The 14,647-nt window shown below is 36.9% G+C and overlaps 1 protein-coding gene across 3 annotated transcripts in view; it reads right to left on the bottom strand.

Moving 5' to 3' along the window:
• Nucleotides 1-14,647, bottom strand: part of MBTPS1 (membrane bound transcription factor peptidase, site 1) — a 63,453-nt gene that overhangs the window by 35,942 nt on the left and 12,864 nt on the right. For 2 of the 3 annotated variants that reach the window (XR_007950279.1, XM_051974930.1), the window contains exons 2-7: nt 10,547-11,031; nt 8,996-9,253; nt 4,828-5,031; nt 1,345-1,455; nt 848-957; nt 83-199 (exon numbers count right to left, since the gene is read on the bottom strand). Coding sequence is in view for 2 of the 3 variants with exons in the window: in XM_051974930.1 (XP_051830890.1) it covers nt 83-199; nt 848-957; nt 1,345-1,455; nt 4,828-5,031; nt 8,996-9,253; nt 10,547-10,709 (963 nt within the window). In the remaining variant the exon portion in view is untranslated. The remainder of the gene's footprint in view (nt 1-82; nt 200-847; nt 958-1,344; nt 1,456-4,827; nt 5,032-8,995; nt 9,254-10,546; nt 11,032-14,647) is intronic. The other variant, XM_051974931.1, reaches the window with a different exon arrangement.

The raw sequence follows: 14,647 nt of genomic DNA, 5'->3' as shown, positions 1-14,647 counted from the left end.
ATGAACTATTCAAACGCAGGGGTAGTCCAACAGGAGTCATTATCCAAATACAATTTATATTGTCTATAGTTTTTCTACAAACCTTGTCAACAAAAGGATGATCCATGAAGTCTGGGCCACCAATGCTGAGATTTAGCACATCAATTTTCTTTAAGATAGCATAGTTGAAAGCATCCAAAAACCAAGATGTATAAGAAACCTAGTCAATTGAAAAATAATCTGTTTTAATATTTCAACAAGGCTTCTCACAAAGTTTTATAAAAAGTGCAAAACCTCAGACACCTCAGAAACATGATATAAAACCATCCAACTTCACCTATTTTAAAATACTTTCCCTTTCTGGAATAAAGCAAATTCCTAAAAGTTGATTTCATAAGCAAGTCATTTTTCCCATTAATTTATTATGAAAATAGAGGTGTTCTTAGGTTATATGATATTGGCTCCACTCCATTCTTGAAATAGTAAAAAACAATTGCAATCTGGAAAAATATAATAAAGGTAGTAATCCTAATTGTAAAAATGTTCATGACTAGCTATTAAATTTGATGGAAATTATTTCTTTCTCAACCAAATGAAGCATCTTAGTAATAGCTATATTAATAACTCAATTTTCAACTGTGACTACAAAATTACTTACTTAGAGGGAAAAACAGAATTATTGCTTTATAATCCATACTCTTCACTTTATAATGTAAATCTAAGTTGTTAAGAATATAGATGAGAATTTCAGCAAGTAAGACAAATTTACCTTTAAAAACAGAAGACATTAGATTTAATTTTTCCTGAATAGTGAGGTGTCAGTTTGATTTAAATCAATTCAATCTATTTTACATCTCAAAATACTCACCTGATTATTGGTGAAGACCCTGAAAATGTGTAACTCTGCATCAGGAGCAAATCCCTGGCATTCCCTCATGCTGGCTATCACACCTGCTACAAAGGTACCATGGCCCAAACCTGTTGCCACACAGAGAAATGAATCATACTTAAATACAGCTGTTTATTTGCTCCCAAAATTCTACCCCTGAACAACTATTCATTTCTAGGATTCTTGAAAAAGTTTCTAAAGACTTCTCTGTCTTACACAGAGTTCCCACCTTCTTCCTCAAGACCCCACTGCTGCCCTCCATTTGGGAAATTTCAGCTGCCACAAAAGACAAGTTTAAGTCTGTACTGAAGAATTATGTAGCAGGATATACAATTTTAACAGAACTATCAGAAGATGGAAATTAAATCTTACCATTTAGCAAAGAATTGGGGCTGGGAGTGGGGAAGGGGAAAGGTGAAACACTATCTGAAAACATCCTCCTTGAACTATTTTTAGAAGGCTAGTTAGTCACATACCATCATCTAACGTTCTCTCATTAGTCCAGTTGGTTCTCTCCTTGACATTTTTGAAGTGGGGATGTTTTTCACTCAATCCAGTATCAAAAACAGCAACTCTTACACTAGCTCCTAATTCCAAAATTAAAACAAGATCATATTTAGATAAATGTGCATCTTGGCTACCTACATGAAATAGTGATCAAATGAGACAAAAAACATAATGGAAATTAAATTACTAAGGAAAATGGAACACCAGGGTTGTAGCTGCAGGTTATTTGACGAAGGAAGCAAAGAAAATGGATCTGGTGGTATTTTAAAGAACTTTCTTACACAATTCTGCTGCTCAAAGAGATTGTGGGTAAGGACACAGTGATGAACACTGTTGATAGGTACTAGATGAGTACCTTTAGCTTCTGTGTCTATGGATGCTCTCTTCATCATCCCTCATCTGGGGAAAGCAGATCCTGTGGAGCCTGTGACCATGGAGACTATGTTCATCTGTGACAAGGTAATGTGCCCTTTTCACATTTTACTGGGCACATTTTACACATGTGGGGGGTTTGTTTGCAATGAATGATGTATCCATAGTTAGTAGTCACTGAATCTCTCTGATATAGAATTCTCCCATGTGCTAGAGATATACATGTCAGCAATCACAGATCCTGGACAACATAATTCTTTTGGGTATTCAAGAGTAAGAATCTATTATAGAGGAAAACTCTCATCCTTGGGTATGGGAAAAGTTATAATGTACCCAGTTCCAGAGCAGCAAAACCATCTTGTCCCAGAGGAACCCACAAAGCCAGTGATCAATAAGATACACATAGAAGATCCCACCTAGTATCACAAAGTCCCCTCAGAATGGATCAGGAGCACCTGAAAGACTGAAAGATAATAAAGGAGCAAGAAAGGAAAAAGAAAAAGAACCAAAAGATGCTTAAAAAAAAAAAAGTGTGTTTCAATTTGCCTAAAAGTCTGTTATTCACACAAAGCATTGGAACTGTTCCTTTCTACACCACAATAAAACTGGCCCTTCTGCTACTACTTTCCTCTTCCTTTCTACCCTGATGTTTTCAAATCAGCTAGATTTCACTTAGATATATAAATGGTGATGGGTACTGCCCCTTGTCTTTGTCAGGTATATCATGCTGTTTTTAACAGGAGGAAAGCACTAAGGAAGCATTAATAAGTTGATAGGAAAAGGGGAAGTAGTTTCTACCCTCAAAGTAATCCAGAAAAAAAGTTATGATGAAGAAGGTTACTTTTCATGGCTGTGACTAACTAGGCCATAATCTGTTGCCTTAGAATTGTCATGTTCTAACAATAAATTGACATTAATATTATCTTCCTGATAAGAAGAGAGGCAATGAAACTTTTTTGAATGGGAAATCTCCTAACATGATATTTTCACAACTGAGAACTTCTTGTCTATTTACTAGTCAATCTATAAATAATGAAAGTATTGTCCCTGCTAGTATGATCTTTATAACTATTCACAAGCCCTCATTGTTTGTATGGCACTTTATGATTTTCTCAGGTACTTGCTCTATACTATACTGCCACAAAAGACAAGCTTAAGTCTATACTGAAGAATTATGTAGCAAGATATACAATTTTAACAGGAATATCAGAAGATGGAAATTAATTATTTTTTTTTGTCTGTCAAGTTTTCTCTCTTTTTTTTTTTTTAATAACTTTTTATTGACAGAACCCATGCCAAGGTAATTTTTTACAACATTATCCCTTGCACTCACTTCTGTTCTGATTTTTCCCCTCCCTCTCTTCACCCCTCCCCCAGATGGCAAGCAATCCTTTACATGTTAAATAGGTTACAGTATATCCTAGATAAAATATATGTGTGCAGAACTGAACAGTTCTCTTGTTGCACAGGGAGAATTGGATTCAGAAGGTATAAATAACCCGGGAAGAAAAACAAAAACGCAAGCAGTTTATATTCATTTTCCAGTGTTCTTTCTTTGGGTGTAGCTGCTTCTGTGATGGAAATTAATTCTTACCACTTAGCAAAGAATTGGATATATACTATACTAAGATATATCCTCTCTCATTTGATCCTCACAATCCTGGAAAGCAGGCAAAATTATTCCTATCGTAGTTATGAGAAGATTATTTTATAATAAATCTAAGTGATCTGCCCAAAGCAAATCAGTTAGTCACTGGCAGAGGTGGGTCCTGGGCAGTCAATCTTTCTATTACACCATGCTGAATTATTAAGAATGTGACATTTTTACTTATTTAAAAAAATTTTGTTTTAGCCTTACATCAACACAGTCTGAGTCAAAAATTACTGAAGGAGAAAAAAAAAATAAGACAGCCAACCTTCCCACCCCTGTCTAGAAGTATCCTGCCAATTCTCACAATATCACTAACATAACAGGAGAAGGAAGGGCAGGCATTTCACGCCCCTCCACTGGAGATGTTATGAAAACAAAAGGGCATTTCTGGTTTTATGTAATACATGCTTCTGAATATCTGGATGTAAATTAAATTGTCAAATGAACCATATTCTAAATCTGCTAAGACATAAAGTTGTTACTATTTAAAAGAACCCTGAAGTATTTAATATTAAAGCAAAAACTACTTTTGCAACGCAAATAATTATCAAACAGGTTTGTTTTCTAAGTTAAAATTACAATATATGAGGTTGTCTTAAAAACAACTGACCCTAAAAATAAATATACACATTTCTGAAAAATTAGGAGGCAAGAAGCCTTCACAATGAAGAAATTATCATCCTCCAAGTTTATTATCTTTCTTGACTACCCTCATTCAGTTAACCCAAGAAAAACTGAAGATAACTACCCATCCTAATAAAGCTTATTCTTTTACACTGATATCAAAAATATTTAGTTGACTTTATTCTTCCCATGTCTCTCCTAAAAGCTGAGCAATGGAAAATAAAAATATCCTCTGCCCTCTCACTATAAAGAACCATTGTAAGGGCTAAATGAAAAGAGTGATCTGGCCCAGCTTAGGCACTATCTTCTCAGTTAATCTGTGTTACTGTCTCGCCACCTCCCTGGGACCTGACAGTCACAACTAATCTCACCTCCTCTGAATCTTTCCCAGTACTTTTCCTATATGCTTACCCCATTCTAACTGGGAATGACACTTATGAGAAAACTGGGATAGAGAAGATTTAAAGACTGGATTTTCTACCTTTATCAAAATGAATTTTAAGTTTCAGCAAATATCCAACTGAATATATCCTGATGGCCTAGGAGGGACTGCACTGATGTTGCAGATTTAGAACTTAGCTATACACAGAGAAGGTATAAGGAGAGGAGGCGGAGAGGATAGGACCCTGGAAAACAACAGTGTTTATGAAGAAGCCTGACCAGAACCAGAGCAGCCCTTTTCAGAGAAGCCAATGATCACGTCAAAGAGAAATGTGGCCGAGCTCCAGTGCTGCAGAGATCTCAATCGAGAGGCAGGAGTCAGTGGCAGAGCCCTCACTGACAGCACTCCATGCCCACCACTCACCTGTATATCCCATCTGCCAGAGGACATCGGCCTGGAGGGTCTGAGCCACCTGCCGGGGGATGGCTCTCAACAAGCGCCTGCTGGAGTGCCTCCCCGTGGCGTGCCAGAATCCAGAGCCCAGGGAGAGGCTTGCTCTCCTGAGGGGACGTGATGACTGCCACTTCTGTATCCATCTGGTCTCATTGCAGGGCACCGAGGGGTCAGCTGGGCACCGACAAGAAAATGTCAGAACAAAAGGGAAAAAACACTTTCAGGAAGACAATGAAAATTTGTTTTTTCTTTTACTGCTTTAGAAAAGTAAGTATAAGGAATAATGGTGAGTGATTGACTGTCCCGGGACAGATAATTTGCTCAGAAGAGAAGCCAGAAGCCTTTCCCAGACCACCATCAGTCCTAAGGTGGGAGAATTTCCTACGCTTGAATCCTGCCAGTTAGATGAGAAGCCGACAACCCCCAGGGAAGTGTTTCACAACACATCTTGGGAATCACTAGACATTCAATTTTCACAGTCACAGGTGCTAACATTTAACTGGGTTCAACTGACAGCACTATGAAAACACCTACTACATGCATATGTTGTGCAGGGCACTATAGGTACAATGACAAGAATGAGACAATTCTATCCTTAAAGAACTCCTATTTAAGTCTATACAAAACACTTATTGGACACGCAAAGGGCAGGAGAGACAGCATGCTCAGCAGCCAGAAAGAACTGTCCCCCTTGGACACATACTAGCTCCGTGACCCAGGCTAGTCACTCACCCCAGAGTTCTAGGTAACCTTCTAAAAGGCAGAGGCATCCTCCCAGCCCCCCAGCTGCTTGCCATGTAATTGTGACATCAAACTAAAATCACAACAGAAGCCATTAGTTTACACATGAGGATCCCTATAGCTCATATTGTTTTAGTTTTAAAGTATGTTATCTAGACTTCACTGTCTATTTTGTTACATACTTCCCAATTACATTTTAATTTGGATTGGGTAAGTGCCTTGTGCTGATAACTCTGCCCAATGCATACCAATAAAATCAAAGGTCTATTCTTAGTCCCTAAATGCAAAGTAATGGGAAGCTGGGATTAAGGGTGGGATGGGACAGGAAGAACTGACAGGAGGCAGAGCTTGGAGTTGAGTTCTATTAGGACAAGATGGGAGAGGATGCATTCTAAGCCTGGATGTAGCCTATTCAAAGGCCACTGGAAAGATGGACTGGTGGAAAAGAGGTTAGTTTGGCTAGAATACAGAGGGAATGAAGGGGACAATAACTAATAAGCTTAGAAAAACAGGCTGGAGACACTTTGTAAAAGGCTTTAAGTAACTTTGCATGTAGAGGAGTCAGGGAGGTAACAGAATCATTTGTTTAAAAAAAAAAATCCATAAGCATGCATTTTTTCTTATTAAATTAAAGAACACTTTTCCTTTTAAATTAATACCTTAATAGTGAAAGCAGTTAAACCAGAGGGAGGGGGAAAAAAACATTTATTTTTAAAACATTTTTGAGCACATAATTAACTTTTTTGAGAACCAGCTTGAAAGGAATAGGGTGAGAAAAGGGTTCTCTTCACAATAGACAATTATGTCCACTCCCATAAACTTCCTAAAAAGTGTTAAGAAAAGGAATGATGGATATACAGTAATGATAAAAAGGAAAATTAACCCAGATATTGAAACTGAAGAAAAATGTAATTCTAAATCTAGCAACTTTTATCCTCACTGAACTTTAGAGAAATTAAAATGTTGGGAGAAAATTACTTAAATATTATTACCATAATGAAACAGCATACATTTATGAATGACTTTATAGTCAAAACATTTTGCTCCCAATAGCTCTGAAATATAGTTCATTCATTTTACAGAAGTAAAACCTTAAGGTCCAACAGATTACACAACTTAAGCCAGCTATATGGCTAGTGGAAAAGCAAGACCTGAACCCACATTTTCTGGCCTCAAGCCTGCACCTTCCTCTTACCTTTACCTTCAGGCCTACCTGGCTGATGCTCTTTGTGTAATATTGAGCATGAAGTAAGTGCTTAAGAAATGCTTGATGGATTACTGCTATTTTGCCAGACTAGAAAAGAAGAACCTTTCTCTGTATTATCTCATTTAAAAAAAAATCTTAGATAACCATTTGTAGGAATTCTTTAAAAATAAAATAATTTTCATCTTCTATATGGGCTGTCTTCATGCTACCCCTCACAGTAGTAAATGCATTTGGCTAATTAATATCACAAAAGTTTCCAGTTTCTTAAGTTTTAAAAGTTAAAACATGAGCAAATAAAAAATTCAAATCAGCTAAAAACCCAGCAAAACTAGAATAATTACAGGTATTCTATTTCTAAAGTTAATTACTATAATTTTATTTCAGCTCTTTCCAATGTCAGTCAATTAAGGTAATCCAACAATGAAAAAATGATACATATTCATGTCATTTTCCATTAAGTGAATAATTATTTACACACACAAGCTGCAATTTCATAGCACAATACCTCCTATGTTGATTCCTGGTGCAAAATTAAAACTCCTAACATTCCAGTTAACTAGTTTGGGAGAAGAGAAAACTATTGTATCTAATTATGTATTTCTATTTAAGTTTTGATTCTTTTTTAGTTGTTCTTTTAAAAATTAATGAAAATAAAATAAGACAGTGAGACTACATGGGCCCCGAAAAAGCCTAAGACCTATGTTCTATAAAAATTCATTCAGAAACTCAGCCTGTTCAAGCTGACAGGGTTCTTAAAAACTATTTAGTCCCACCTACTTCTTTTACAAATGAGGAAACTGAGGTCCCAAGACATGAAATGACTGGCCTCAAATTATACAAACCCTCTTCCCCATACTAACCGCAAGCTGACTGCTGTCTTGCTCTTTCTTAGTAAGCAAGTTACCAAATTCAGGATTATCTGAACCTTATTCCCTGCATCTGTTTAGAAAACAGCAAAAACTTTCAGAGGTCATCCAGTCTAATATTTGATAAGCAAAGTGAAAATAAAGGATTTCATGAGCTCCCCCCCCCCTTTTCCTTTTAAATTATGAACAACTTGCAAGTAAGGAGAAGGGCCAAAAAAAACTACCAGTCTACTTCTCTGGATTACTGTGATTAATGTCTCCCAATTGCTCTGGAGAAAACTATTTTTAAAATATGAAAAATATTAAGGCAAAATCTATCCATATGAAATTTACTTTGTTGATCCACAAGAAGTAATAAATCAGCTCACATCACTGGAAATAAAACTGGCTAACACTCAGAGATAATCTTAATACCAAACAGATACAACTCTGTTTAAGGTTTGCAAATGTCTCCTATATAGCAATCCTTTTAAGCTGCTACACAACCACCCTCTCATTTACAGAAAAGGAATTGTTGAGGTGATTGGTTATCTGCCTAAGATCCTCCAGCCAGTCAATGTAAGAGAAGCAGGATGGAAAACCATCAGGTCTCTCTTCTGTTCATCCACATGCTGCACAAATATAGACAGGTTACCTGACTATCCCTAGGGGAGGCAGACTTATGCATAGTCAGGCATTCCCGAAGGGAGAGGGGAAGCACAAAGTAAGAATGCTTTTCAGACAGTGCTTTATAAAGAATAAAAAATATAACATATGCTAATTGAAGCAAAATCGCAAAAGGACATTTCTAAGAATGGCTTATACCCTAGAATCTAAGGCCAAAGTCATTCTTCTTTGGCATGTCAAGGATCCATTTTGGTTTGGAGATTCTCTCCCATCTACCTACATCACAAAGATCTCCACACCTAAGCATATGGAGTTCACGGCTTGGACTTAGTAGCAAAAAAGATTCACTCCTTAGTTGGACAAACCCAAAGTCTCTCCAAATTTAGCAAGGCGAGGTATTCAGGGGAGAAATCATGGATCTGAATCTTGGGCATAGATCTTGGTCCAATGGACTTGATGGTGTCATATCTATGTTCCAAGTCCTGTGACCTATAAGACTTCTGTGGAGGTAACTATGTTATGTACTACAAAAACAAAATGGTCCCTTTGGTTTTCCTCATAAGTCAGCCTTATGACAGTTGATCTGTATGTCTTTAAATACTAATGCACACACACAACCCCCCTCCCCCGGAATCCTCACCTCTCTCCCTTCCCCACTCCTCCCTTTCAGGTCCTGGTAAAGCTTAAAGAAATAACAGCTCACATCATTCATACTCACGCTCAGTGTACTTGAGAGAACGAAAGACTCTGCGTTGGGGGGTCACTCGTTTGATATTGGGATGATCTTCTAGAGTCAGCACTCCAGTTTTCTGTTTTTCTTTTATCTGTATCACTTCAAAGTCACTGGGATAGTCGCTGGATGGATTGTTTCGAGGTATAATCCTCCAATTTTCTATTTCGCTGCTTTTGAGTGCGCTCGAAATAAATTTATTTCTAGCCTTGGCTGTAAAGTATCCATTGAATGCCACAATATACTCTGAAAGTAACCACCACAAACAAAATACTTTAAATCATCAAATGCAGAACATATTTTATAGAACCCAACCATTCATTTTTATGTTTCTTACTATCAAAAGATCCTACTCTAAAGCAATCTTTTGCACCTCAAACCCAAGAAAAATATCATAAATCTAACTTTTATGTACTGGACAATAATTGGTAAAGCTCCAATTTAAACTATTTTGGCTGGAGCAAAAACTTACTCACAACTTATAGATTATTTCATTTAAGATAAGGCATGTGTATGGTTTTTGTTTGTTTGTTTGTTTTGTCTGTTTTTAATGCAGAAATAAAGATCAAGGGTTTAAATATCCTGAGAAGAAAGTTTCAAAATTTTTTCATTGAGAAACTGGCAAATTCCTACCGAGGTTATATGGAACAGAAACACAAAATTTCAAAGCTAGAGAACAAAAAGAAGAAATTTCAAAGATCACCTAATTCACTGTTCTTGGGTGATAAAAGAAAGCTCAAAGAGAAATGACCTGTGCAAGATCCCACAGTCAATAACAGAACCTGGATTACAAAATCATTTGTCTTTGAGGGTCAGGACTCTGCTCACTTCTCTAGCTTCCCTTCTGGTCTTCTTAAAATCAGCACACAAATATTATTCCTGTCAAAAAGGAACCTTTCATGGGATCAAAGTTCATAGAAATAATTAAGAATTTGTTTAAGATGAGCAAACTATATTGGAAAAAAACCAAAAGACTTCATATCAAAGTTCTACATATATAATCCAATTAAAATCTCTTTAAGTAGTAAAATTTAATACTAAAGTAAATAGTACTTTGCTAGGGAAAAAAATTACAATTCAAATGTTTAGTCAAATTAAAGATATGATTCACTTGCCTATCAGGGAATGGATAACGAATTATATTACATGAATATAAGAGAATATTAACATGCTATGAGAAACAGTGCCTGAGGAACTTAGAGAAGTGGAGCTCTGTGGAAAAGAATGGCAGGAGAAGAAGCAGGAGGAAGGCAGCATGTACAATGGCTACAACATATGAGAAAGAATAGCAAGTGAAATGGGATGTGGGAAATGTGAGAAGGGCCCTCTGTCTGCTCCTGGGAGGAAATGGTACCCGACATTGGAGAGGAACGAGCCTTTGTTCACTGCTTTGTTGTGCTCAACTGTTCTCTCTCTCTTTTTTAAAATTTTATAAAAGAGGGTTCTCTCTGGAGAGAAGTAGAGGGGGAAATCCAGATAATGTCAAAACAAAACCTATCAAAAAATCCTATTCCAAACTCAACAAAGTCACATTATTACCATGTTCCACGACTGTTGAAGAGAACTCCACCTTCAGAGAAAGCTGGGAGCACCCAGAGCACAAAGGGGTCTCATGGGACGAGTTTTCCAGCCCACTAGCCCAGTGCCTCTTCCCACAGAGTAAAAACACAAGGAGAAGCAGCCAGATGTTTACAAACTTCATGGTCAGGAGAGAATGTGGTCTTAAAATGCCGTAAATTCAAATCACGTTTTTTCCTTCTTGTCTATTAGTTCATTTTTGTTTCAGCCAAAAGTTGAAACATTGCTGGTCAGCTGTCTTACAGTCTTGTCCAACATAAATAAAAGTTGAATTCCATGGTCTTTTGGGGTTTAGCCTGAAAAAAGGCATTCATTTCTTTCTTCTCTTCTTCTCCATCTTCAATGTAGCCTTTGCTCACTCTGATTGTGACAACTGAGTCCTGAGTTCCATTTGTACTGAGGAAGCAAAGTCCAAAAAGGAATTACCAACAGGTTCACAAGCCAACCTACAAAATGAAAACAAAGCACACATGCTTTACTAATATCTGACATAAATGTAGCTAGAAACCAGAGACAGACCTTAGAGATCATGGGGTGTTGAACTCCATTTTATAAATAAGAAAAGGGAAACCAAGAGAATAAGAACTGAGACTCCTCCTTACTCCTGCCCTCTGTGCTGAAGCAGGACAGTTTCATGTCTCAATCATGCTCACAGAGATGTCCCTAGTGACAACTCACCAAATACTGAAAATTTCAAACTTATAGACTTAGCCAGTGAAGAAGTACTCTTGAAATCCTAACTTTTAGCAATCTGTCACTTCACACTGTTCCATCTCCCTCCCAACCTGAGTTTTTCCAATTGACATTGCTTTTCCTAGAAGTTGCAGTCATCTCCCAGGAATGTCTGGCAAAATTTCCTAAATTGTATGGGGGGCGGCGGGGGGCGGGAGGGAGGGGGAGGGGAGGACTTTTAAAATAGTTAGATTCCTCAGAAACTAGAATATACTTAGCACTTTCCTTAGAAATGTCTTATTTTTTTTTTAATTCCTTTGCCTTTATCCAGATTTATTAAACATTTTCTCTAAGTTTACAGAAAATTTCTTTTTACCCATTAATTTAAAATGCACACATGTAATATGTATGTATATACAGTTATGTATATGCACACATATAGATAGGGCATGTAGGAAATGTGGGGGAGAGGGGGGAAAGACACAATCCTTATAACCTTCTTGGAATTTATAATCTAGGAGGTGAATAAAGGTACATACAAGATCTAATATTTTGTAACTACAAAATAAGTAGATAAATAACTATAATAAAAGAGGTAATAGAAAAGTAAAACAAAAGAGGTACAAGATCAAATTCAGAGAAAGGATTAATTCTGGTCAAGGAAATGGGGATGACTGCAATGGCATTTGAGCTAAGTTTTTAAGGTAGTAAAAGGCAAGAACTTGGAAGAATTTCTTTTTAATTATATTAAGCTTCAAACATGAAGAAATTTCAGGCAGCAGTACAAGCCATGTTGAACAGCTTAAGTTGACTGATCTATTGAGGAAGTAAAGGTGTAGGCAAACTTATCTAAATTTGTCAAACATCTACTGTCACCAGGAATTGTGCTAGGTGCTAGGAATAAAAGTTCAAAGAATACTCATCGAACATACATATACATTTAAATTTGCTGCTTAAGATGATGAAATGTATTTTCTTCTTCTTTGGCAGAAGACAAGAAAAACATGGGTGCAGAAAGTCATATGCACTATCAGGACCATTTGGGTTTCATTAAAGTATGGTAAAATCAAGAAAGGAATGACATAAAAACATATACATCAAAAAAATATATTGTTTAAAACATTATCATAATATTGTTATTTTAAAGTGGAAATTGTGGGCTCAAATGTGTCTCTAAGAGAATTGTTATTTTTTGTAGACTCCCAAGAAAATATGTGGGAAGGAGGGGAAATTTTACTTATTGAAATGAAAAATAAAACAATACTAGAAATTGGTTGGGTCTGCATATGAGATCATGGAAATGAGCTAAAGATATCTACTTCTACCTAGTAATAATATACCTTAAAGGTAGGGAAAATACCTAGTTGAGGAAAAAAGCCCTTGAAACTACAAACCTAAAATTATAAAATAGATTATAAAACATAAAATGCTGGAAGGAATCGCAGAGATCATCAAACTTTCAACCTCACTGGCAAATGTAAAATGACAGGACATGGAAAAGTTGAAAGAGCAATAAGATTTCCGAGCACAGTACAGTACCTTTCAATACAATGCTACTTAACTTCCAAATGTTTAAAAAATAAATAAAATACAATATAATATAGATGATGTTAATTTATGGTTGCTTCTCAATATGAGCCTTGAGTTGAACATCTACTGGTCTAGTCCAATCTAAGTAGAATCTAAATATAGAAGTGGTGCAGAAAAATTGCTGAGTCCTGCTCCTGGTACACAGTAGGTAAACCTTTCTTTCTCTCTTCCTTCCTCTCTCTTTTTCCCCTTTCCTTCCATTTTCTCTGTCTCTTCGAAGAAAAGTCAAAAAAAAAAAAAAAAAACAAGTCTTCTTGCTCAGAATCTTCTTCCATAATTACCAGTGATCCATTAAAGATGAAAAAGCTCTTCTTTTTAAAGTTCAAGGCCGCATAGGTGGCTCAATAAGTAGTTGCTGTAGGTGCTTAATAAATGTGTTTTGAATTAACAACTGATAGCCTAAAATTCAGAGCTATCAAGGTTCAAGATCATTTAGGGCAAACTTCTCATTTTTATTTTCATTTCATTTCAAATTTTTCATTTTATTTTCACTTAACTTCTTAGCTTAAGGCCCTTGCCCTAAATCACAGATTCCAGATCCTCTGAATTTTGGCACTCTTTCAAATTATCTACACTATAGTATAAACTACTTTAATCAGACTGTACAGATACCTAACAATAGCTATGGAGAGTAGGAGAAGGGCAATTTCAGAGACCAAAGCCCTAATTGAGAGAGGCCAATTTAAGGCACCAAAGTAACTGATTCTAACAACCACAGTATTCCGTTTCTAAGTCTGAAAACCAAGGGCAAGAAATTAAAGAGGCAGGAGCTCAGAAAGTTAATTGAGGACAATAAGGTAAACTTGGTTTACTTCAAAATCTACCCAAGGCCCCACTGGTGGTAACTCCCAATAAACCACCAAAAATTCAACCTGTTATACACAGGAATGAGTTTGGTTTCAGAAAAGATGAAAAAACAGCTTGGAGCCATGACCAAGATCATTTCTCATGGCAGAGATGGCACAGAAATGTAAAAGAACAATTACTGCCCTGGGGAAAGAAAGTAGAATGCTAGTTAGTTCCATAAGGGAAGGTACCATGACTTAATTATATTTGCATCTCCCCAATGCCTATAGCATTGCAAACAGTAGGTGTACTTATAAATAATTACTGAATAAATGAATGATGGAACAAACAAGTGGGGAAGTTAACGCAGCATTACATGGAGTCTAGAAAAGGCTGGAGTCCTTATAGTGCGTCAGCACTCAGATAGCAGCAGTACTAGAGGGTCTGAAGGACATCATGGTAGTAAAGAATTTAAAATTCAAAGGACTTTAGGTAGGGAGCTGTCCAGATAGGAAGGCCTGGTAGTCTTCCCCCTCCCCAGAGAAATTAGCTAATATTCCTATCAAGTTCTGTGAACAGCCATGCTGCTCTTCTAGCTCCACAGACCCAAGAGGGATCGGAGGTAGGGAAATGATAAAAGGAAGATGTGGCTGCTCCTTTAGCATGGATGCCTCAGGGTCCAGATGGACAGTGCCTGGGGGTGGGGGGAGGGGACTCTGGGTTTATGTATTAAGAGATCTTTCCTGAACTTGGAGAAAATAATTTCAATTGAATAATGGGGTCAGAAGGTGGACTGATAAGGAAGAAGTGAACTGGAGACAAGGAAAGGGATTTGATTGTGAAAAGGGGAAGAGATGGAGAGAGACAGAGAGACACAGAGGGGGAGGAAGAGGGAAAGAAAGAAAAGGAAGGAGGGAGAGAGAAGAGGAGAGAGAGGGAGAAAGAGAGAATTCCTTGACAACAATGTAATACCTCTTACTTAGCATTCCTATATCAAACCAACTCCATGAAACT

The sequence above is a fragment of the Antechinus flavipes genome, chromosome 2, assembly GCF_016432865.1.
Source record: "Antechinus flavipes isolate AdamAnt ecotype Samford, QLD, Australia chromosome 2, AdamAnt_v2, whole genome shotgun sequence".
NCBI classification, from domain to species: domain Eukaryota; kingdom Metazoa; phylum Chordata; class Mammalia; order Dasyuromorphia; family Dasyuridae; genus Antechinus; species Antechinus flavipes.
The sequence above is the reverse complement of the archived record's forward strand: the minus strand, read 5'-3'. Positions and strand labels throughout refer to the sequence as shown.